We start from the raw sequence: 25,811 nt of genomic DNA on the forward strand, positions 1-25,811 counted from the left end.
AGACAATTAGAAATACTCGTAGTTGTAAAGAAAATTATGCCTAAATCAATACTGTTAGGAACAGGATTATTTTACCCAATTTCGTTTACAAATTTGCTTGCAAAACCACTGAATTAATACCAGTTTACTGAGATAAATGTACCAATTTAGGAGGAGTCTACAGTTATTGGGATTCTGAAAGTGATGCAGATGATGCTTCCTCGAAATTTGAAATTATCTCCTTGAAGATTGATTTTATATCTAGGAATGACCGATCTGTAGGGACCCTGTGTGGAACTAGCCTTAGATTTGATGTATTAGTTGCTTCACAATTGGATCAGCTGGATACTGCGAGGCTATGAATTCATCAGCAATATGGAAATTCATTTTATTACCGGTCCACACTAGGTGTCCACAAGGCTGCCACCTATTCCTCATTTTCGGTTTTCTAGTTACTATTTCGTCCTGATTTGATTTGTTTGATGTGTTAACGAAAAATGAATGATGTTACTGAGCGTCTCTCACCATTGATAACTGATTAATTTGAACATGGGGTCATTCATTTATTACGTACGCATAAAATTTGAATTTTTCAACCCCTCCTCCCCCTCTGTACGCAAAATCGGCAATTTTTTCATATACATTAAGCATTACAGTACGCAATTGCACTGACCCCTCCCTCCTCCCCTAATGCATACGTAATAAATGAATGACCCCCATGTATTTCAATGAAATGTACCTGAAAAAAATTAAGTTCGTTGCTAATAGCACTTTCCAGAAGTTGGCAGCCCTGGTGTCTGCCTCAGAAAAAGTTTTCTTTGATCAGACGGTTTAATCATGATGCACTTGATTGCACCTTACTCGGTTGCTTTGGGCCTGTAAATATTTCACTGAGTTGGGAATAGATTTTTTTAGACTCAACGAATCGAGTGATGTTGTTACCATGTTGACCAGCATTGAGTTTTAGGAAGAGTCTATTGTCCTCAAGATTAGATCTAGTTTTTGTTGCGATCCGAGCAGTCTAATAAATTTTGCCAGTTAAGGAAGGGTGGGAAGGTTATGTTAGTTGACACATTTTTGATAATGAGCCAGAGAGCATAGAGCTGGACTAGTTTTCAAATATGTTCAATTCCTGATTCTTAAATGGATGGAAAAGTTACCTGCAGGCATATTCATCAGGTTAAGTAATGAAACAATCTTTGAGAGATGAGTGAAAAAAAGTGTCCATAATTTGTAAAATTTTCTATGCGATAAAGTTATGAGATATAACTGTTTTTAAAATTTGTATGAATTTTTTTTGATAAAAATATTTTAAGAGTATTGTATCGAAGCTGTCTAAATCTAAATGATTAATTATTATGTATAATATTATAGTATTTATATCAACAATTTTAATAAGTGCACAATTGTTATTATGACTTTATGCGTGGAATAAAAGCATTCCATTTTCATCTAGATCATGTAGTTGCTAGTCTTTAAAGGGCTCTGAATCAAAAGTAAGCTCAAAATCGGATTATTTTCTTCACGCAGTTCAAGTGAATAGCTTATTTTTGATGTCAGATTACATGTGCTTTCATTTTGTATTAAATTTTACTCCCAAACCCTAAATGAGTAGTAGTCAGTTCTGTTTACATGAAGTACAAAGAAGCTTGCGTAAGTTGGATCTTTTGGGACTTGAGAAAAATCCAAAATTTGTTTTAAAAAAGCTGGCAGTTTTTAACGTTATCAACGGTCAGAAAAAAATGTTTTCGCCCCTAACAAATTCTTTAAATTGAAACTTTTTTTACAATTTCTTTTTCCCTGAAAAAGGCGTAAAAGCAATGTGTACACACTTGGTTTTACTAATTTATACAAAGTAAGAATACTCGCGCGCACTAACTTTGAGCTCTAACCGCTAGTGTCATCTGGTGACATTTATTGCAACTAAATCCAAGATGGCAGCCTCCATGGCGACCCTGAACGTCCTTCGATTGAGAAGTAGTTTAGGCCCTAAATTAACGGGGCTGGTGCGATATCGTGACAATCTATCGATTCTAGGGAAATCTTTCAGCGTGACCTCTTCGTGCGGAGTGAATGACAAGCTGTGGAAATTGGGTCGTTTAAACCATGTCGCGATAGCAGTGCCTGATCTCGAGAAGGCCACCGCTTTGTACAGGGACGTTTTGGGAGCTAAAGTGTCCGAACGCCAGGCGCTACCCGAACACGGCGTCTACACCGTGTTCATCGAACTGGGTAACACTAAATTCGAGCTGCTGCATCCGCTCGGCGAAAAAAGCCCCATCGAGGGTTTCTTGAAGAAAAATAAATCCGGCGGCATGCACCACGTTTGCATCGAAGTTAAAAATATCGAGGAGGCGATGAAAGATTTGAAGAAACTGGGAGTTCGTCTGCTGAGCGAAACTACGAAGATCGGAGCTCACAATAAACCGGTGGTCTTCCTGCATCCGAAAGACTGCGATGGAGTTTTGGTCGAGTTAGAAGAAGAGTGAATTGAATCTCGTCAAACTCGTTTACTGGCGTGCTTGACACCAAGATAGTATTATTTATAGACGCTTTAAAAGAATTACGTTGGGTCTGGTAGACATGATAGACATTGGCATGATTGTGACATTATTGTCTGACTCAATTAGCATTTTAACATGCTAATAGTCATGATTTGGGTGGCGCATAAATGTCATCGAAATACAATACCATGCTATTGCACTTGCGGATTTAAGTTACTACATGTATAATTAGAAATGTTTACTATTATATATACGATTGATAGGTTTTGCTATGTACGTAGTTAGTTATTTATAGCTGTTATAAGTAGTCAGTTATCTATATAATTAGTTAGTTATCTATAGTGTTCTTTAATGGAACTTAAACCGACATACGTCCCTCCGTTTAAAGCCTGCTGAAATAAATATATAAACATTGAATAAAAAATTCGATTTCGATAGTTTTTGCACGACCGCTGTGCCACTGTCGGTTTTTAATTCTCTATTTGGCGTGTGGCCGATCGGATGGGCTGATACCGTGAAAATATCCGATCGTGAATAATATAAACCACTGACTCAAGCTGCGACCAATAAGGATAGCGGTTAGGGTGTGGTGTGTTTCATTCATTTCCCTCGAAAGGTCGATTGCTTCATCTCTTAATCTGAATTGAACTGAACTAGCCAGGGGCGTAGCCATGATTTTCTGTGGAGATTCATGTTTTGAGAAAGTGGAACTGACATAGTGGGGACAGTAGAAAGCGATTGCGGTGCGGAATGCGTCAGTAAGGCTACTATTGGTCTATGGGGCCAATCCGTTTTGAAGAAAAAGACCATTGGTTTCAAAAGTAGAGTTTGTAAACCTCAATACTTAACATAAAAAATAGTGGGGGCTAAAATTATAGCGGAACCCTAAATGATAGGCCGACTATAACGCCCTTCCTAGCCACGACGAAAGATTAGTACATTTGATACAAAATTGCACAATATCCCGGTATTATATATTCCCTCTCTGATTATTGATAAATGGGTTATCGTTGTTTCTAGATTAGGACGCATTAACAATTCGACGGAGGTCAATTGTTTTGCCAATTCCCGAGAGATCACTCGACCCTTAATCATATATACATATACATATATATATGGGAGATCTCGAGTCACCCGTGAATAAGCTTTAAAAATACATGTAGGCATGTGTATTTCATAACACAATGACGTGTCCGGTACTGATTAACGGTTTCATCGCGTCGTGTGAGTCGCACTTCGTCATTTATTTGGGTGGGTTACACAGTTGTTTTGTCGAATATCATCAAGTGGGTATTTTTATTCAGACTTGGACACCCGCCAAAATAGACGTCGTTTCCCGCCATCTGCCATATATGGATGGGAATTCCATATCGAGCCGTGGCGTACTAAAACGTAGTAGAGCTCCGCCGACGAAACGAACTTAATTTTGACGATTGGTAATTTCGCCATCATCTAAGTTCTTTACTAATATCGTTACTTTAAATGCTGCTCTTAAAGGGATTGCCATATTTTGTACACATAAAGTCATTTATAAGGTGTTTGCGGTGTTATTTAACATGAAAACGCGATATGGAACAGAATGAAAATATCATTCACGTGAATGATAACGGTTGCCATCTTGGCAACGGTTCAATGTTTTTCTTTGTTTAGTTGGAGGGGGAAATTTAGGTCAGCTGACTGGCATTCTTTCATGCGATTGGCGGAACGTTGAATCGACGAGGCGCGCACCTTGCGATATAGTGAATGGGTATTTAAATTTAGCCTTTGTGATTGGTCGATGAGTCAGACGCTTACGTCAGACCATTCGAATAGACTTGCTATACAAACGCAAACAGCCACGCCACATTCTACTACCAACCGCCTTGTGTACGGACGTTCTAAAAACAAGTCTGATAAATACACGTATTCTTGCATTTTGTGGCAAAACAATTATCGAAATGGCAGTAGAAGCTCAACGAGTTATTGCAGTATCGCTGGGAAAAATTGCATCGTCAAGACAAAAACGTACTGGTGTGGATTTACACAAGAACTTATTGGTTTCGGGTGTTTTGCAGAAAGCCCGAAGTCAGTTAATGATCGAAACATATCGAGCCGCTGTCCAGGCCCAACAACAGAAGGAAATAGTTTTGAAACAAGCTCCGGTTGAAGAACTCACTCCGATTGAACACGAAGAAATGGAGGATAAAGAAAACGCGCCACCGGCAGTTTACGAAAGTGACTCCGATTCCGATGAATTCGGCGATGACGATTGTTTTGAGCCACCAGCTTCCTGTCAGGAGGACGAACTCAGCAACCGTTCTAATGACAATGCCCTCGAAGCTAAAGACGTGAACATTCTCGAAATCGGGGCGCTACCGACTTGCGGGAAATGTGTCAAACGCCGCCATTCCGATATCGGTGAATGGGAAGAAGAGAATTTGACACCGGTCAAGAAAACAAAGTGCTCGGAATATGACTATGATAGCGAATGCGACGAAAACTCGCCAAAGGAATACACAGAACTGGAAGTGCCTCAACTGTCGAGTTTAGTGACAATTTTTAATACGGGTTTCACGGGACTTGTCAATAACATGTCTTCTATTAACAATAACACTGACTCATCTTCGATCTCATCAAACAATTCTTCGTGTTCGATATCAATCAGGAATACATTCGACTCCATCACCAGACCAATTCTTGCCGTTGCAATGAGCGTATGATTGACTTAGATGTTGATTTTTCTTTCGTGCGAGAAATTTTCCTGGAACTGTATACGTGAACGGCGAACTCGTGGTTCGAGCGAAAACCGCTTGCATAAGCAGGCGAGAGGTGTACCGGGTGCGTGTGTGTGGAAATGGTGACGTCAGCACTGCGGAGTATGTAAATTCCAATGTGCGTCGAATGAGTCACGCGCGAACCGAGAGAGATAAAGGATTGACCCATAAACTAGATTAGAAATCTCCTTTCTATTTATCACCAGACTTCGGAAAGAGATACTCCAGCGGTCAAGGTCGTTTGAAACCGGTTTCACGACAATGACTCACACGATTCATAAGAACATTGTTGTTCCCATAAGTAAAAATAGACTATAAAGTTTTCTTTGGAATACCTGAATGTAGATCGGATTTTATTTTAGCGCGACCACACCACTGTTGCCCGAACGAAGAACAACAGACATTTTCCTGTTAATAATTAATCGGATCTTTTGTTTCGAAATGTTGTTTTATAGAACGTCTGTTGCTAAGATCATAGTCTTTGTTTGTGTATACGATTGAATTGAATTAATTTTCTACATGTATTATGAATAGCATTCCTACGCGAAAGATTGAAGCTGGAAACTTATACAATGTGTACAAATGAGATTTTTCCATTTTGGTCTGTTTGTTTCTATGTATCTTTCTTTCCAATTCAATACGTTTGTCAGAGCGTCTACTAGAGGTTTACATCTTGCCAATCATTTTATGCCATCGCTGCTTGTATTTTTGCATATGAATCGCTTCAAAATTTGAAGTCAATGTACATAAGATTATAAATGGCTGATATTCAGTCGCAATAAATAAGCAAATGAAAAGTATATATAGTACCGATTTTGTATTTTATGCAGTGCTTGTTTTCCGGGTTAAACGTTCCATGGGGTAAAATATGATTGGATACTGACAGGTCTTGAGGATGTATAGGTGTGAAGATATAGAGGATTCCTTGAGGTTCTAACACATAATTAGTGCTGTCGACGTTGTGGTCAAGAGGAAGTGACACTTTATTAAAGAGTAATTATATACGTGTCAAACATTCTTGCCACTCCCAGCCACATACAACACCACCTGCGTCGACCACTTCCAATAAGCCGATGACTCAAAAATACTTTTATTGGTCTTTGACTCATTGAGAAAAAGATATTTATGTTTAGTCGCCAGTTGCAATGTCAGATATTTTTTTCTGGAAGTCAAAGCCACGTTTTATAACACTACGCAGTTTTGAACACTACAATATAGGCCGTGCGGATGTTCTTTTTATTCGCAAAATATTTCTGTGACACAAGATAATATTAGATACAAACAAGATTTATCAAATCAGAATATGAAGCCGTTGGTGTATCAAAATATATAGAAATATGTAAACGACAACTAAAAAAACCTATGCTATCATATTTTGTTCATTCAGACATGATCCCGTGAAATAGAGACTGGTGTATTTTGAGCTAAGAATGCTCTCAGTTACGAGGTAAACAGAGAATTGCATATCATTCAACCGCTTTACCGCCGCCTCCGCGAATTCCCAGTACTACGTAGAGGGTAGAGTTAGCGCGTCACGACATATCGATTTTCGCTTCCATCTATTCCTAGAATGTTCTATTTACGTCGCCTGCGAACGAGAATAAACAGACCCATTATCCCGATCCTTATTCGCGTAGGAGGTAGAAAGTCTGAAAATATGTTTTTTACATCAGCCCTCCGTCACTAAGATGATTTATTCTTAATGCCTATTGTGGAAAATTTCTGTTTTTTTGATTCCAGAAAAATAACGGCGGAATTAATTTTTCGGTAATGTTCTACGAAACACGAATCTAGGCGCAATAGAGTTCTAGTAAAATATGTTCAACAGAAATTTCCTATTCTTTATATGACAATGTGCATATTTTCGAATCAGATCATCGTGTTTATGGTGTACTCTTCCGAGTCAGGTCAACTTACAATAGACCGTTATATGCGCGTCGATTGAACTTTGGACCTTTATAATCATTGTGATTTATTTCCGGAAGTAGTGTTTGGATAAAAAAAGTTTTTAACATCATTGAAATCATGACCCAGAATCATTGTGTAGATTTCCATCGTTGTCAAATCCCGTATCGGGAAGTACAGCGCTAACTGTTTGTAAATACCCGAATAAATAGGTCATCGTGTTATCTATTCGCAGGTGTCATCCTAGAGGGCATCGCGTGTTCCATCGAAAATCCAATAGGCCGGTTCTTGGGAAACCTAGTTCTACAGACGTAGAGCCAAACAAACAAACTCTGTACGACCACTGGGTATACTACCGTATGTAAGGTCCATGATTAACTCAGGTTTTTACGGCAGATGATTACCATGGAGCCACCCGCCCTGATCCGATTGTAATGTGAAATCTGCAATATGGTCACCAATATATCAGTGAAACAATTACTTATGTTAGCCGTTAGTCAATTTTGAACAAACAATTTCCCTTTGTATGTTGTTGTTATGAACACATCGAGTTTGGGGGACTGATCAGTCCAATAATGCCTGAAGGGCAAGTGAATTAAGCCATGTCTGATATCTTAAATTAAATTCCTTTTACGGAGTCCTTATCGGTAGAAATGGAAAGTAGACCCCCTCGTCTTTGTAATCTTCATTAACAAGTTTTCTAAATTTCAATAAAGGTTACCAGGTAACGGATAATTCGTGGAGTGGTGATTCATTGCGTTCTGGGAAAGTCTCCTTCTCGGCGACCACTGCCCGTTAACAAGATCTTCCTTTCGTAGACGCAACGAACAATTAAGCAGAGTGGAACCTCGTTACAACGGACTCCAAGGAACCAGAAAATATGTCTAGTTATAACGAGGTTCCAGCATAAACAAAAGAAGTGACCCAGACCCATTCCATACGTCGATACGAATACGCGACTCGGTCAATGTCACGTGAGAAAAGGGATGCCGTTCCGTGTAATATTGATCAAAATTTCCCAGAATGACAACGAAGTTCACCAGACAGATATTGCCTGAAATGCTAAATTTGTTGACTACAGCAGTTCTGTAGTTCTGAATTTTCTTTGTGTAACGTCCATCGAGAAAGACAAAGGCTATATCTACGTGCTGCAACCCTTTGTTTCATTGCTCCACTCGCTCATCTACGTATCAACTTTCAATACAACGGTCTTTGTCTCCGGGTTCCAGTTCCACAATCATAAATGACGAACACCGCTGATCTATTGTCAGTGGCGGTCGGGCGAGAGAATCTCTGCAGCCTCGAATAGTGCCGGAGTCTGTCAGTCAAGTCCCGAAATAACCCGACGTTCGCTTTGTCCCGCTACGAAAAATCATTGTCGCACACGTGTATTTTTACAATTCAAGAATAGAAAAAAAACGACGTCGTCGCGTTCTTTATGATTCATCGTCGCCGTCGGTCGATACGCGATCAGGTCTTGTGCACACAGGTTCAGTCAGTATGTACGTGAACTCTTGCTTTGATGCGTGGTGCGCTCACGGGCAGTTCATACCCAGGTTATCTGTACTATATTTACATATCTCCTTGGATTTAAAAAATATATCAACATACAGGTTTTAATGATCTCACAGTGAACGGACACGTGACCACCTATTTTACCGACGTCAATACGAAATCGAAGTATATCGCAAAGCCAAATAAATAATATGTGCATATGTACATATCTTTGATTGTACCTATTTCTGATTTTTCTTTAAATGTCCATGTACATTATATACGGATTTCATTTTCAACATAAGATTTGTGCAGTATAATGACAGAAATAGAAGACCATCGCACAATTATGTACGTATGCACAATTATGTACGTATATATGTTCCTTGTGGGGGTCCCCGAAATTCTGATTTTGAGTTCCATGATAACGACTGAAATTAATATATTTATATATTATCAAAATGTCACTAGGTTTAGATTTTACTGGGAATTCATTTCCAGTAATAGATACAGTGATAAGCTGAACACTACGCTGGCATAATATAACATTCATTATGTCAACTGCTGGCACGTAGCCAGCATTGTCATTTAAACATCGCCATGATACGACACTCTTCGCGGAAATCAGATGATCTGGTCCCTATCCTGGAAGCATGGGACATGATTAATAAACTATTGCGAAATGATATTAAATCGAAATCGATACGTGTGGATTTAAGTCGTTCGACAAGTCCAAAATAGGGGAAAAACGAAAGCTGCTATCCTAAGCGGAAGACCAAAACATTTAGGAAACTCACTCCAAAAAAAAATGATCGAACAATATTTCCTAGTAAAATCAAATAAATAACTTCAACTTCGATGGTTCAACAATGTTAGTGAAACGACAAACCAAACCATAATCCACCTACACGTATTAATTACGTAGTTGCTACGTAGGCGTATATCCAATCCCGTGTGCTACACGTTACTACTGTGCGCTAACCATGTTGGCCACGCTGTTTCTGAGAATGCTTCCTGTTCAATATATATATATATATATATATATATATATATATATATATCTCATTTAAACATGCGATGTGTTCTGAATATGTATAATTGATATATCCCAGTTCAAATACTAGCCGTGTAAAAAAGAAAATGCATAACGACTGGACGGGGTAGGTGTAATACTGTCCAGTAAATAAGATTGAAATTGGTATGTCGTATTCTGTAATGTACTCGTCGTTTTGACCGTTACCCAAAACGAAATAAGATTGGGGTTTTAGTCTTCAGTACGAAGAACATTCATTTTTCCGTTTTACTTACCAACTTTTAAATGAGAAAATGATGTATACAATTCCATATGACGGTTTTTAACAGCAAATTTTAAACTATATTAGTAGTAGATTAAAAACTAGAAATTTTGATTTTATTGCTACGGATTTTTTGTTGCTACGGATTTGACCACGAATCAGATGTTTTGTTTCCACTCCATTGTTTTTCTCATCATGAGTCACGCCTCCGCGCTACCCCAGGCAGCAGACACCAGATGACGTCTATGCGTTCGTTGTCGATCGGTCGCAAACTGCGTCGTCGACAAAAAAATGGCAATGAACGTTCTACCAGACCTTGTCGCTTGTTTCTAATTAAGTAATATATACACATTTCCTTTTGGTAGCGTCTATTTTGAGACTTTAGGTGCGCTGGCATTGAGCGGCCACCGACAAGAAATTCATCTCGATTCTATAAATACAACGTGTCATTGAACTGCAATCGATATGAACGATACATTGATGTAATCAAAAATAACCAGTTACCAATGCTGATAATGCTGATATCAGACACCAACCGCTTCGAAAATTGCGAGAGGGATGATCATATCAATACGCGGAACATCTTTCGGAAATATAGCTAGATGAATGAAGAAATCTGTAAAAGGTGTGGAATAAATTACGTTATTGCTGTCATTTTGACGCGAATTGACGCACGTCACATTGATAAAGCTTTGTTTTATGCCCCGGGGGGTAAACACATACACGTACGCAGTGCGTAAAATAAAGCTCTCTCAATTGACGCGTTAATGAAAGAGATGAGGGAGGTCGTTGTAGACTTCAAAGGTATATTTCGTGATACGTGCGAAGCGGCGATTGTAGCGGGTAACGAACCCGGCGATCTAACACCGCCGAAACCTGCCAAATGCGTATACAGTAAACTGCGCCTTACTTGGATAAACTGGGAGCGGAAAAATTGGTCCGAGATTCGAGCAAAGTCCGGGTTAATGATAGGAAAATACGTTAGGAAGTCAGTAGAATTAATTCGTTTTTGTCTGAGAATAGTCTAAAATCAGAGTTGGCCATGTCTGAAGTATGTTACAAAATACTTCGGGGCCTACTTGCTTTTGTACCCCATTCGCCCCAGCATTATCTCGGATGCATGCATCTAAATTCAGGGGTGAATCTAGGGTCTGGTACAGGGAGGGATGAACACGACCCCCAAAATAGTATGGGCACCCCGTCCCCTTCTCCACAAAATAAAAGCTCACCAGAAAACATCAAATCATTTTGGGAAATACAGAGGACAATATTTCAATCTCTAAACTTCTAGGAATCGGTTTAATGTTTTTCATTTTCCTGTAAAACTTGGTGCGCGCACCCTCTTAGATCCGTCCCTGTTAATCTACTTGACTTCGCCATACGCGAATATGTGCCGGTAATTAAAATGTTTATCCAAAAGAACTGATTTGAACCGAAACCAAGTAAATGGGGAAAACAGGAAATATGAGTCGCGTAATATACGTATATAGACATGGACTTTCCATCGAGCCTATCCCCTGTGCAATATATTTTCTTAACGATATGATGCCAAACGGTTAATTGACGGACTTCCTTTCTCTGTTGTCATGGGAGACCGCACCCAACGTCACAAATCAAAGCGATATCAAAATGATATTGAAAGGTCAAAGAACGAATTGTGCGTATGTTTTGTTATTTTTGTATCGTTCACATGTACACGCATGTGATAAACTAACGCTGTAGCGTTTTCCTTCCTGGAATAGCAATGAATAGGAAAAAACACCGCGCCATCTAGTTAGAGAAAAAAACATCCAACGGCCTTGTGACGTCATTTATGTCGAGACCGACGGATCGTGTTCCTGGAAATCAACGTAAATATTTACATGCGGTGTGTTGCCATGCATGACTAAAATTGTATTACATCATAATTTCGATATATTGCCACATTAAGCCACATCGATTTTTTGCCACAGCGCTTTACAAGCATGGCCACGCGTGCACTGGGGAGGAACTCGCGGACAACTTATCGCAGAAAATCCGAACCGATCCGTCTCGCCGATACGAGGGCGGTTAAAATCGCGTATGGCGCAATATCGCCACGAAACTGGGATATACCGAGAAGTTTTTTCGCTACGAAGAAGCCTGCGGCGAGTTGGTGGACGGAGATTAGAATGCCAGGGTTTTCTGGTGACGAGATATCGGCTGCTGCTGCTGTGACTGCTACCGAAACTGGACACCGAGTCGTCGTCGTGCGTGGACGAATGTTAGACTGCAAGGATTCGATAGAAAAAACAAAAACTACTCTTATCCCTGACCACGTTGAAATCGATCAATTGCGTTACGATTTCCGAGATGGAACGGTGATTATTTTCACGACGCAAACGCGGAGTCCAGTGCTTCCACAAGGAACAAACTCAGTGCCGGCCCGGCAACGCGAGGCTACAACACGGGTTTCCACTATTCCGTGTTTTCGCCGTCGGAACACTATTTCTTGCATTGTGACCCCTGCAACTCCACCGCCGACCAGTGATGACAGAAATAGCTGCTTGAAGACTCGCATTTCGACTTAGATCCGGAATTCAAATTAACTATTTTCTATCCAAAATAACTCAGTATTTTAAGGAACTGTTGAGATTATCTAGTATTTTCTATCGTGATGATTTTTTTATTCATTTTTCTTTTAATTATCTACGTTTATGTAATTGGAAGTTTCTAAAATAAATGAAATCGGAATGGGATTTTCCCTTCGGCAAATCTTTCAGTACATTGTCTATTTTTTAACATAATTTCAATGCCGGGGCCAGCAGTAGTCCTCCATTAGGTACTTGGTGGAAGCTGCAGCATAAATCACTGGGAAGCATGGAACTGGCCATGGCATAAGTAAGGGCTCAGAAAGGGGCCGGCAGCCGAGTTCCACTAGTCTGACTTAGTCCCAGGCGAACGAGCGCGAGCAATGATCCGAATAACGCTTTCGCATATTCTTCATATCGTGTTCCATCTACGAGCAAGTAGTTTCTACGAGGAGTTAATCTTTGGAAACCAAGATCCGAACAAATAAATCCCATAAAATGGCCGAGTTCATCAACGCCGGCACTGTGCCGGGCTCTGCCTGCGGCAAGTGAATGTAATTTATTCAACCAGTTAGTATCGCCCTCTACGGGTGGCGCCACGTTACGAGTCACAAAAAACTAATCGGCAGGAAGTTTGTAATAAATTTTAATTTTGATTTTTTTTCCTCGAAGGAGTAAAAACACTAAACAGGATACAGTAATGTACATAATGTATCGCTTGATACGAAGAATGAATTATTCTTAGAATAATAAATAGTGTATTCATGCGTGCAAACCGCCAGTGAAGTGAATAGAGCGATCTCCATCTGTAAGTATGCCAAAAAACATGTCAAATGTCATTTCATTGTCGATTAACTATTATTATTGTAATTTTTGGATTGTAGTATTTGAATATCCTGAATATCGAGGTTTTCGGCTTCTTTTTCTAAAATTTTCACTTTTAAGCAGTCAATGTTTATCAATTGAAAAACTATTGAAAACCCTATTTTGGACTGCTGGCTGCGGACTGTATACCACACACAGCAGGCGAACTCCAGTTCAGTTTTCGTAGTAAGTCAACTTATAAGTTTAATTATGGCCGGCGCTAATAATCGAACGCGCTCTAGTTCAGTCTTAACACATTTCACAGTGCCGACCATTTTGTAACTACGGCGACCACGCTCAGTTGCGGAGTATATTTTTTTCAGATTATCTGATCTGATGACATTCGGTTTCACTTTTCCACCCAGAGGCGACAAACCAATCAATCTCCCTCCCTTTATTAGTAACCTACTAATCTTTAGTGGTATGCTGTTTCAATCGTATGGGCTTATATGACTTATACCATTTAACTATTCATTTTGTGGCTTGTGTGAAAATATCTGATTGTGAAAATCACAGACAGGTTCAGGAAGGAGTGGTCAGTACCCTGTCTGTGGTTTTGCGTCTTGGATTTAGTGATATTTTTATAAACCAAGAATGGTTAAGCCTGAATGGTAGGCCTGTACTAGCCTATCCCACTAATGATTAGGTAACTGACGCTACCGCCCTACCTCCCCCCCCCCCCCCAACCACAGCTCTCACCTGTGAAACAAACCTACCCGGTACTTCATTCATCAATCAAGTTGAACTTGAGCAATCACAGTTTAGATTAAATTTAGTTATTTTTTTTCACTCTCATTGAGTTAAGTGTCAATCGATCACTTCGCTAAATGTCTTATCATTCAATAAAAACATTCTTAAAGATTCAACTGGCCGCACGTCACACTTTATCCTTTAGAATAATTTCGACGTTCAGAAATAGTTTTTCTTTGCATCAAATAACCGGTGTCAAAAGGCCCAACTCAGCTGAAGAGACATTCATCTATTCTTTTCAATGCATTGATGTCTGTTTATTTTTAATGAAATTTCATGAATCAATTACTTAGTAGCAAAAATAGAAATACTATAGCCTTCAAAACGCTTACACTATGTGGGTTACTGATAGTTTTGATATCGTGTGTGAACTACTGATAAGCCACGAGTGCCACCAGTCCTATCTGCCTATTATGAATTTGATTAAAATGAGCTGGTTTATAAATCCGAAGTCATTATGGATTTTATTCGGAAACATTTAGGGCCATACCTTTATAATCGGTAAATTTAACTAGGTGATGTAATTGAATATAGCATATTTGTATTATTCCATAGGCCTCGGCGTGGTTGGTTATTGGCATAACTTTAATACGAGAAGATCATCGAATAGTTTTGAGTATTATTATGTCAACACACTGCCACTACCCTCGCTGTATTTTTTTTTGTGGTGTGCTTTTACTTCAGAAGTTTCTGAATACGCTTTATACAAACAGTTCCAGTGTTTGTTCCAACAGGTATAATTATTTGATGTACGATTTTACGAGGGTTGCTGAACTACCTACAATTTTATCGCGTGTAGTTTTTTCTCTGAGGTGAAAAGTTCTTCACGTGCCCCAAAACATCCATCGTAATATACAGCATACTTAGTACCATACCTAGTAGCTACTCACAGGGCGGTTGAACAGTTGAGGCTTATATCAGACATTTCTGTTGCAAATCTAACAACGACAGACCATTGGTAAGATTTTAGACCTGTCCTGGTCAGGGAATTCTGACTCCTCTAATAAATTAAAGAATTAAGTACCTCGTTGTTCTTGTTGGTGATGCCCGGCACCTGGAACCTCTTGAGAAGAAACAGCCTCCATTGCGGGTATGTTATTAATGTAATCAGGGAATTTTTGGTCAAGTGTCAGGGAAATACTTGGGGGGGTTTCGTCCCCTGCTTTGTAAGATCACTAGATCCAGTTCCACATTTGTGAATTAACATTTGACTCGGATTGAATGTTGAAAATGAACTAATTTCAACTCAAGAGTTAACTCTAACTCACAATTATGGAACTGGTTCCTGGAAATCAACTTCGGAACCAGATTCTGATTAAACAAATTCATGGAACTGGGCCCGCATGGTTTAGACTTGTTTCTGGTCCTAGTAAAGAAATTTTTTCATTAAAATTGATTTGTAGATCGAATGAATATGAGTCGATGATGTCGCAAGAGGAGGCAGGACCGGAGTGGTTACAGGGCCTCCTAGCTGAGGTTCAACTCACTCAGTTCTACGTGAAACTACGAGATGATTTGCAGGTCACGAGGTGCGTATTTCAGAAAAAAAAACCCATGACTCTGGATCATTTTGACGTCCAGTGTATTTATAAGTCAGGTTTCGCTTGGTCCCTACCGATAATGAAATTCTCTACCTTTGCACGCTCTACCTATTACAGAATAGCAAAATCTGTAAATCTGATCAAAGGTCGGTTGTGAGTTCGTAATCTGTAATCGTTCAATCAAGACTTACATTTTGTGGATCGTGGTAAATAATGTCTGAATCAGCTCAAAATCCAGATCAAACTGATCCAGATCAAGTAATTCGATGTACGAAATATTATTGACAATTCATTCTGTCTGCTGAATGATTGTTGCTGTTTGGTTGTTGTTACAGACTTTCACATTTCGATTATGTCAAATCTGAGGATTTGGAGAAGATCGGTATGGGCAAACCGGCAATCCGCAGACTGCTCGAAGCGGTGAAAAGACGAAAATCAGCGCGCAAGAAAAGTCTTCTCGACAAGGTAATTCTTTGTTCGATGAAATACATTTTCATCTAAGCCTGAATCATAAGGTCCATTTTTTATGAACCACCGAATAATTTTGGTTGGGGACGCTTCTCCCTTTTTATCACTTTGTCTACATTCTTTCAGAGCTGTCAACTGTTCCTGATTTTCAGTATTCGTTACTATTTCATAACAAGAAATACTGATTTGATTCGTTTGATGCTTACAGAAATATGAAAGATGTTACTGACGATCTTAACGTCGATTACTGATTTATTTGAACATTTTCTTTCATACATATTTCAATGGGATGTAACTGAAAAAATAAATTTGTTGCTGATAGCACTTTTCAGAGGTTGGCAGCCGTGTTCTTTGCTTTCGATGAAATAAACTTAACTTGAATATGAAAATTTCCATTTAAAAAGAACAAGGTAAATTGATGTTTTGTGGTTTCGTTTCGTTCGCTCAGATTTTGCCAACGAAACCGGAGAAAGACAAACTGACTTCGGTTTCGCCGAAGAAAACTGACAACGCCGCGACGGAGCAAGGTTTAACGTGCCTCGTCAACGAGAAAGATCTGTTTTTATACGCAAAACTCGGTGATGGTTCGTTCGGCGTCGTCAGAAAGGGTGACTGGACGACCCCCGCCGGTACTAAGGTAAAACAAACTGGAGTTTATGAATAAAATATTATTTATTGAGAAGTTGCTTGGAATTTCTTAAATTTGAGCAGAATGTTAGAAACTCCTTTAAAACTGCTTCCATTTTGAGAAATAGGAAATTAGATACTTTGGAAGTTGTATGTAATTAGGTACAGTCGGAAGCAGGATCTTTTTGTTATCCTATTAGGCAGTTACCGAATTAGAAACCGAGTTATGTAATGTCAAGGATAAAAATTTGCTTATAAAACCAAAAATTAACAGTTTTCTGAGAAAAACAGCACCAAATTTAGGAGGAGTCGATGTAATTGGGATATAAAAGTGATGCAGGAAAAAATTCCTGCATCTCCTTGGAAACTCCTTATATCCAGGAATGACTGATCTGTAGGGATCATGTGATTAAGTGTGTGAAAAAGTACGAACCCTAAGTGAGGATTACAGAAAATCTGACGGCTATGTCCTTATATCCAGGACCCTGTAGAATATTCTCATTGGCGCAAATAGTACAGAGAAAATAAAACAAAGTTTAAAAAGCTTTGAATGAACAAAGGTTTTGAGATTTCATTACGAACATTAATTGATGAACTACATTTGATCGAACTAGAAACAATGAAATTGTTTTATATAACTATCTAAATTTCATAAATTTTCCTTGATGATTTTCTAGGTTCCAGTGGCGGTGAAAATCTTGAAGAACGACGCGCTCAGTTTGCCAGGAGCGTTCGAGGATTTCGTTAAAGAAGTGAACGCCATGCATCAGTTAGATCATCCGAATTTAATCAGACTTTACGGCGTTGTTTTATCTTCACCTCTTATGATGGTGCGTTTTGACGGTGCTCAGTGCTTTTTTTTTAATCAGTTGTTTGTATTTTAGTCACAGGGGTCCGATTTATTTGAAAAATTGTGAATCGGATGTCCGCTTCTAAAATTGTGGAAAAAAGTTTGGAAAATTTGCGAAAAATAATGCATGCAGGGCCCCTGTGACTTGTTGATTCATTAAAAACTCTTTAATGAAAATGCTTTTAAATGTGCTTGAAACTCCTTTAATTTGAGTAAAATGTCAGAAACTCCTTTAAAACTCCTTCAATTTTGAGAAATAGGCTATTGAATACTTGGGAAAGAGATGCATATGCTTCCTTGAAATACGAAATTTTCTCGTTCTAAAACTCTGACTGATCTGTAGGGATCCTGTGATGAAAATGTGTATGAAATTATGAACCCAAAGTACGGATTATAGAAAATCTGACGGTTTCGTCGAATATTTTCAGGTGACAGAATTAGCGCCGCTGGGAGCTCTAATCGACCGTCTACGCACGGACGGACATCGTTATCTGGTGGTGACTTTGTGTGATTTCGCAATACAGATCGCGACCGGAATGTGTTACCTGGAATCGCGACGATTCATTCATAGAGATTTAGCCGCTAGGAACGTATTACTGGCCTCGTCTGAGAAGGTAAGATTTGTAGGATTTGTATTATAGTCAAACCTGCTTAATCCCCGTATCAGTTTAATCCAGATTTTCATCTAATCCGGTTATTATTTATTTTTACAGTTCACCGATACATAAATATACAAAATATGATGTTTGATCTGGATTTCTGATAAACCAGATGAATTAAGACTGTCGATTAATTCATGCACAATTTGGCTGATATTCAACCCCTTGCCCCATGTGCACAATTTTAGGATAGGATTTATGCATTTGCTTAGAACTATTATCAAATGCCCTCTCCTGAAAAAAATGGTGATTTGAAAATAAGTGTCGAGATGTGCTTTGAATGCTGAGAGTCAAATCTCAGAGGGGTTTGGGTGCAAATCCTGAAATCAAGAGCAATGTGTACATGAGAGAGAAGTGACCTCCCCCCCCCCCCCTGATACAACTTTCTGTAGAAAACTAATGGTAATAAATCATGTATGCCCCAACAAATGAATCGTGTGATTTTCCACAAAATTCTAGGTGAAAATCGGTGATTTCGGCTTGATGCGAGTTTTACCGAATCAAGAAGATCATTACGTGATGTCGGAACAAAAGAAAGTGCCATTCGCCTGGTAAGCACTGATTACGGTTATAGATGATTTCAGCATTTACGATCGGTCTCAAACAGGCGGATGATTGTGTTTTTGTAGGTGTGCGCCGGAGAGTTTGAAGTCGCGTCAGTTTTCGCACGCTAGCGATACGTGGATGTTCGGAGTGACTTTGTGGGAGATGTTTACGTACGGTCAGGAACCGTGGCTAGGACTCAATGGAACTCAGGTAGGTATATCTATACAGATATCTACTGAGTGTGAAATGATTTTAACTTACTGGTGGTTAAGAGCTAAGGGTCCAATCGCACAGTCAAGGCTTAGAATTAAGATCGACCGCCAGCCTAAGCCCGTTTTGGATCTACAGCCAACTTTCTAGTCTTAAAAATGTAAGACTTTGTCACCGCTTATGCAACTGGGCACAGTTTCCACAGAAAGTTGAACTTTCTAAAATAGCCATTTTTTTAAATACTTTGAGTTTGTGTTGTAAAAACATCCCACATTTTAGAAGAAAAAAGCCAATAAAAGAGTCTGAAGAGCCAATATCTATTCCATGCCTCATCTATATCCGAAAAGTCATCATCTTTAGAAATACTGATTTTGTATCGTAAAACTTTGAATTATGATTCGGCCACACTTACCCCAAAAAGCTCTGCTAAGATCATCAACGTTCAAACCATCAGTTCGTATGAGTAGAAAAATGATTTGGATGAGTTTTTAATGGTGATATTTTCCAATGTAGATTCTTCAGAAAATTGATAGAGAAGGAGAGCGTCTGCCGCGACCGGATCACTGTCCGCATGATATATATCAACTGATGATGCAATGCTGGGCGTATAAAACACAAGACCGACCGACGTTTGAAGCGTTGAAAGATTTCCTCTCCGAGGTTCGTAAACAAATATTGTTTTGAATGTTGAACATCGTTCCTACAGCCCCTCAAATCCCTCAAAAACCCCTCAAATTCCAAAATCCATGAAGATAGCTGATGTTCTGGACCTTCGCCTCATAATCAGGAAAATATAAATCCTCAAACCAGCTAATATTGCCCGAAGTGGGACTCAGCAGGTTGAGTCAGGCTCAGCAGGTTGTTGATCTAGTTGTTGTTGAAGATTGGCTGATAGGTCTTACTATGTTCTCGAATCAAAAGATACTAGATAGAAGATACAACTACAGTTAACTCCCCATGACTCAAATGCTTTCTGAGTCACAAAAAAAACCTAAATCTTAGAACCACGGCTTAAGAAAATCAATGAATTGAATCAGATTATGACCTTAACACGGACAAAACTATCAGTCGCAATTGATTCTACCGGTAATCAGGAGTCAACGGTATGATACACGAATGTTTCAATTTCACAGGTGAATCCGCTCGAGATGAGATCGCTGAACAAATTCGACGAACCGGGAAAACTACAAATCGAAGAAGGAGACGTGATAACGATCGTGGACGGCCGGCCGGAATGTTACTGGTGGCGCGGCCAGAACAAACGCACGTTCGAATACGGCGAATTTCCGCGTAATCTCGTCGATCCTCAGCGTAAACTGACGAGTCGCGACATCAGTAAACCGCTGAAAAACAGTTTCATACACGCTGGGCATGGCGACCCCGGTGGTAATACATGGGGAGATCCCGGTTATATCGATGAGTAAGTGTTCTTCAATCTGCCTTCAAACCATTTCCTGATTCTCACTCGGTCTTTCTTTGTCTTGTCTGAGAATTTAAGAGTATGACATCTCATAGTTTTTCAGTGCCAATACAATGAATGTTTTCAGTGACACTTTTACTTCAGTATTTAAGGCCTTTATCTAACTGTGTATCAGACATCTCTCCCCAGGGAGAAGTGATATTAGTATTATTACCCTTAGCCACCCTACCGGTATATGTAGGTATATCTGGTGTGACATCTGAGTAGTTGTTTGTCAAGTCATTTGAAAATTTTCTTTCGGGATTAATTTCTAGCTGCATTTTCTTATACACCAGGATGCAGTTCCACAGTTACGAGTTATAGTTAACTCTGAGTTAAAATAAATTCATTTTCAATGAGTTCGCTCTCGAGTCAAGTCTTAACCTACAACTGTAGAACTGGGTTCAGTATTTCAATGAAATATTCCTGAAAATATTTTACTTATCTATTTAGAGTGTATCTGAGAAATCCTATGGAGCCACCCGATCTCACTGGAGAAGAACTGCCAGAGGAACAAACTCATAAAAGTAAGAATATTACCTCAGATTATCAAATGTGAAACAGCCTGATAGGAATTTTGGATATTGTGGTGTCTCAATCTTACATTCTTACTGGCACAAGGAACCTCTTGAAAAGAAACAGCCCCCACTGAGGACCTCTGATATTTCCCACATTCTCCCTGACCCATGACTAGATATTCCATGATTAATTGTTAAGTTATAATCTAATCAGGGGATTTTTGTTCAAGAGTCTGGGAAAATCGGTGGGAAATTTGGATTCCCTGATCCATAAGAACCCTTAATAATTCCGGCCAATCATTTCTAATTTCAGAACCGTTTTCATATCCAACTCTAACCGGATCAAAACAATACTCGTACAAAAAACTGGGCAGCGGTGAAAATGTCGAAGAGGTCATAACGCCTCACATGAATAATAACAACAGTAATACCGGTATTAGCAACAACAAGACTGCATCGCGTTCTTCCTCGTTTACGGAGAGTTCGGCGCGCGCGATCGGCGCCGTTCTGAAAAAGAATCCGCCGAAAGTGAAAGAAGGATTGTTAATCGACCTGAGCGACTCGAAATCCGGGCTTCCCGTCACGCATTCTTCCCCGTCGTTATCGCTGTTAGATTCGCTCGACACGCCATCGCATGTTTTACCGAAACCGCTCCTGCAGAATCGAGCGAATCCGTTCTCGTCGACCGCTGATTCGTCGTACGCCGGTTCGTCGACGGCCGCGAAGATTTATCAATCGCAAATCGATTGGTCAACGGCGCCCGATCGCCGGTATTTGAACGTTGCGCCTTCGCCCCCACCCGCACCGCTGCCCTCTAGTGAGCAACTCGAGAACAACGAAACGACGATGATGAAAAAAGAGAAGAAACATTCCAGTAATCAGCAGCGGTATTATTCGCTGCCTCCGGTCGAAATGTGCATTCCACAACGCGAGCCGCCGTCAGAGGAGGAGATCCGTCATCCGTCTGCCGAGATCAGCTGTCCGTCTGCCGGCGTAGATCACATTTACGGCAACGTAAACATCGAAAACGAATCGAAACGCGCGTTCGATTGGTTGGAAGAAGCACTAGCCGGTAAACTGTCGGTTGATAGTTCAACGTCTGCGTATTATCAAAATCAATCTACGATTACGGGTGGGGAAGACGAGGGCGGCTCGTCGTCTGGCGGCGGTTTCAATCAGCAATGTACGAATAGCACGCGCGATCTGATACAGTTGGAGTCTCGCGTCGAGACGTTGACGCGTTTGAAAAGTTCCTCCGATTCGGGAATTCACGATTCGCCGTCGCCGCCGCCCGCGTTACCTCCGCGCGACGTACAACAACGCGACCGACAACGACCGCACACGATATCCGTACCGCAGCCGCAGAAACCGCGCATCTGCCCGATGAAACGCAACGGTAAACAACTCAGCCATACGCACTATTTCCTGATTCCGCCGCGGACTGCGAAGTCGGACTCGGCTCCGGTGACGGCGGCTGTTCGTCCGTTCAGCGTCGACGGCACGCAGCTACCGCGTTCAGAATCTCAGTATCAGAACATACCGGACGACGGTCAGCCGCGCAGTCGCAGCGGTTCGGGATCGTCGGGCTCGTCGTGGACGGGCACCGCCGGCTTGAAAACACTCGCCGATTCGTCAGTCAGCGATTCATCGGCGGTCGATTCGCCGATCGGGAATCCGTTGGAGCGGATTAGAACGGTCGAGGATAGCGTGCACGGCGTCACTGATGACGAATGCCACGCGGCGTTGATTAAAACCCAGTGGAACGTCGAACAGGCGATTAAGTATTTGAAAATCGAGCAGTTGTTTCGTTTGGGTTTGGCATCGCGCGAACGATGTAAGAAACTGTTGGACACGTTACAGTGGGACCTCGAGTTAGCCGGATCGGTCATGTTAGACGAGCAGAGCGAAAAACCCAAACAGCACAAGAGTTCACTAGTTTAGACGTCAACTGATAGTTGAAAACACGATCAAATTCATAACTATTCATGCTACGTGAAATTGATATTTTTCACGTAAGAAAATAGAAAAAATAATGTGCCATCGAATATATCAAAGCAAAACAACGTGTTGTGACATTATTGCTGATTAATCTGAAAAAAATTTACCGTAAATGTCAGTGTGTTGTCTCAAAAAACTTATTGAGCTGTTCCTATTGTATGATCATCGTAACATGGCAGGGGTTTGTACTGTGTTTCATGATACCATCACGTTCAAATCCTTGCGAGTGAGGAGATTTTTACTAGACAGAGTTTCGTAATGTGGTTGAGGCTCTTGACGCCATCAGGTTCGAATCCGTTTAAGTGAGCGTGTATCACCTAGGGCAGGGATTCTTCTGCGGTTGAGTCTCATGATGCCATCAGGTTCGAATCTCTGCGAGGGAGGATGGGTCTATCAGGGCAGGGATTTTTCTGCGGTTGAGTCTCATGATGCTCGGGTTCAAATCCTTGCTACTGAAAGTATGTAATGAATATAATAAATAACAACGCTACATAATTATGTGGTCATCAACTAATAATGAGATTTATATCGAACAGAGTAATCAAAATACTATCATCGTACATGTACTTTATTATATGCCTCAAATCAAAGTATTTTTAATCATATCCCACCGATAGACTACCGTACCGGTAAACTACTCTCAATGACAAATTCTAATTATGTATGTAATTTTTAACGAAAATATCAACGTATTATTATCAATTGTTATATAGTAATTAAACTAAGTTTACATATATCCGTGTCTTGCGATTTAAGTTCGATATTTTTGATGATGTGACTGGAATTCGTTATTTATCGCGCCGTGATTAGATTTCAGTTTTAAATGGTAATTCTGCTGTGCTTCATTATGATTCTGGTCATAGAAAGTTGAGATTTTTGTCCAACGCGCTGTTTCAGTTTCTTGAGAAAATTTCCGTTTCGTGTGCTCTGATATTCTTTTATTAAGCGAATATGATATATTGTGGTGTAACTTTTAGAGATGTTCCAACTATTTTAAAAGTAGGCTACTTGTATGCATGTATGTATGTCATGTGCGCTTCAAAAGAGGTTGTGTCGAAGTTTGCTCAGTGGTATCAGTCGAAAATGTTTTTGCCAGTCTTGTAATGAACACCCGATTGTGGTGTGAAGTTTTATTTATTCATTAACGATGATTGATGATGATGATAGTGATAATAAAGTTTATCTATACCCTATCTGAAAAATTACTTTTAGTCGAATACCGTAGCTTATCGCAAAAAAATTGATATGCAAGTCACCTTTATGGAAGTGCTTCAGATAATTCTAACCAGTTTTGTTAGAAAAATCTACTTGCAGGGAAAAAGGATCTATTTCGGACAGTATTTTTTTCTCAGCCTACGATCGGGATTCGAACCTAATCGCAACCACATACAGACGGCAACCAGTCTATCGGTATTTCGGATTCAAGTCACTGTCCGAAGGTCGTCGCGCAAGTCGTGCTAAATGAACTCATAGTCATATCAAAATAGGTGGTAGGTTATAGTTTTTAAAAGGATCAGGATGCGATGAGTATTTAGTCTAAAAATAGACAACAAGACTGAGCAGTTTAAACCCAATTAACCTGATATTTGTATTTCAATCTTTCTCTTTTTGTGTTATTTTTTTAAGGTGATAAAAAAAGATTATCAATATGCACGATTTTCCAATAGGATACTTGAAAGAAATCAAGCGTGAAGGTCATGGTTTTTCGACGCCGAAAGAATTCAGTATTTGTTCTTATTCGACGTGCGACTGCGTCGACGACCTTCTCGACGACGACAAAAAAAACGAAGAAATCGGGGTAAACCGAAACGATACGTTCATCGAACTGGAATTAATTTACAGCGGTTTAGAATCACACAATTCCGTTATCGACGCTTTGTCGACGATGAAACCGGGTGAAATTTCTGCGTTTGTTCCGACGACAGAAGACGGCGACCGATCGAGGCGCGCGATGAATTTACATCTGAAATCTTTTACGAACGCGAAAAGCTGTTGGGAGTACGAAAAAACGGAGCTATTCGCGAAAGCCACGCGTTATAAAACAGATGGTTCGGTTCGTTTCAAAGCGGGCGATATACGGGCCGCGTTTGCCCTGTACGGGCGCGCTTTAAAATGGGCGCGTTTAGCCGGGCCGAATAAAGACCTGAACGCCGACGAATCGAAATTGATATCGAATTGTTACCTGAATTTGAGTTTTTGTCAAATTAAACGCGCGAATTTCCGCGACGTGATTCGTAACTGCTCGAAAGCGCTGTCGATCGACGGTTCGAACGTGAAGGGTTTATATCGTCGCGCGCTCGCGTCGGCGAAGTTGAATAAACTCGATCAAGCGAAAGACGATCTGGTGCGCGCTGCCAGCGTTGAACCGAACAACCGAGCAGTGATCGACGAACTCGCCGCCGTCAACAAACTTCTATCCGAGTCCGCTAGTAGAAATGACGACCCGGTTTCAACCGGAATGAAGAAGTTCTTCAATTCGGAATATGTTAAATGACGATTGTGTAGCATTAAATTTGAATTGTGTTAAGATTTACAGTATTTTTATTAGCTTTTCACTTTTCCCCCCCAAGGCTACCTTTTACAAAATTTTCCTCTCCAGAGATATAAACATGATCCATTTATTTTCAGAAGTCTCGATGCTGAACTGAATTTTGATTGACCCGATGCTGGGTGCCGATTGACCTAGATGCTGACTAGGGAGTGTCTCTAGTTATTTAGTGAGCTGGGTGCTGAATAGAGAAACTAGGGGTGTTACTAAAACTATGCACTACTAATACAAAGACCTATGCACTTTGCAATACTAGAACTACCTCCAAGACCCATAGAAATAAAATGAAAGAAA

At 40.1% G+C, this 25,811-nt stretch overlaps 4 protein-coding genes across 5 annotated transcripts; all 4 read left to right on the forward strand.

The window, feature by feature from the left end:
* The first annotated feature begins 1,907 nt into the window (after positions 1-1,907).
* Positions 1,908-2,890, forward strand: LOC141908691 (methylmalonyl-CoA epimerase, mitochondrial-like). Its single transcript, XM_074798832.1, has one exon. It carries the CDS (start codon positions 1,914-1,916, stop codon positions 2,466-2,468), a length of 555 nt encoding a protein of 184 aa, XP_074654933.1. The 5' UTR covers positions 1,908-1,913; the 3' UTR covers positions 2,469-2,890.
* A 1,378-nt stretch (positions 2,891-4,268) lies between these two features.
* On the forward strand, positions 4,269-5,436 carry LOC141908914 (uncharacterized). The gene has a single exon (XM_074799201.1). The coding sequence runs from the start codon at positions 4,421-4,423 to the stop codon at positions 5,180-5,182; it is 762 nt and encodes a 253-aa protein (XP_074655302.1). The 5' UTR covers positions 4,269-4,420; the 3' UTR covers positions 5,183-5,436.
* An 8,725-nt stretch (positions 5,437-14,161) lies between these two features.
* Positions 14,162-24,154, forward strand: LOC141908192 (activated CDC42 kinase 1-like). Its single transcript, XM_074798095.1, has 11 exons — positions 14,162-15,622; positions 15,970-16,099; positions 16,551-16,739; positions 17,407-17,559; positions 18,008-18,193; positions 18,698-18,789; positions 18,868-18,994; positions 19,508-19,654; positions 20,128-20,414; positions 20,907-20,980; positions 21,285-24,154. The coding sequence occupies exons 1-11, from the start codon at positions 15,366-15,368 to the stop codon at positions 22,910-22,912; spliced, it is 3,270 nt and encodes a 1,089-aa protein (XP_074654196.1). The 5' UTR covers positions 14,162-15,365; the 3' UTR covers positions 22,913-24,154.
* Positions 24,155-24,402: 248 nt separating this feature from the next.
* On the forward strand, positions 24,403-25,768 carry LOC141908228 (peptidyl-prolyl cis-trans isomerase FKBP5-like). Of its 2 annotated transcripts, none has more exons than XM_074798161.1 (2): positions 24,403-24,459; positions 24,596-25,768. In XM_074798161.1, the coding sequence occupies exon 2, from the start codon at positions 24,618-24,620 to the stop codon at positions 25,461-25,463; it is 846 nt and encodes a 281-aa protein (XP_074654262.1). In that variant the 5' UTR covers positions 24,403-24,459; positions 24,596-24,617; the 3' UTR covers positions 25,464-25,768. The 2 variants fall into 2 exon arrangements, with proteins under 2 accessions (XP_074654262.1, XP_074654263.1); XM_074798162.1 differs by lacking the exon at positions 24,403-24,459 and adding an exon at positions 24,479-24,496 and having other exon boundaries at positions 24,637-25,768.
* The last annotated feature ends 43 nt before the right edge of the window (positions 25,769-25,811 follow it).

The sequence above is a fragment of the Tubulanus polymorphus genome, chromosome 7 (assembly GCF_964204645.1).
Source record: "Tubulanus polymorphus chromosome 7, tnTubPoly1.2, whole genome shotgun sequence".
Classification (NCBI taxonomy): Eukaryota; Metazoa; Nemertea; class Palaeonemertea; order Tubulaniformes; family Tubulanidae; genus Tubulanus; species Tubulanus polymorphus.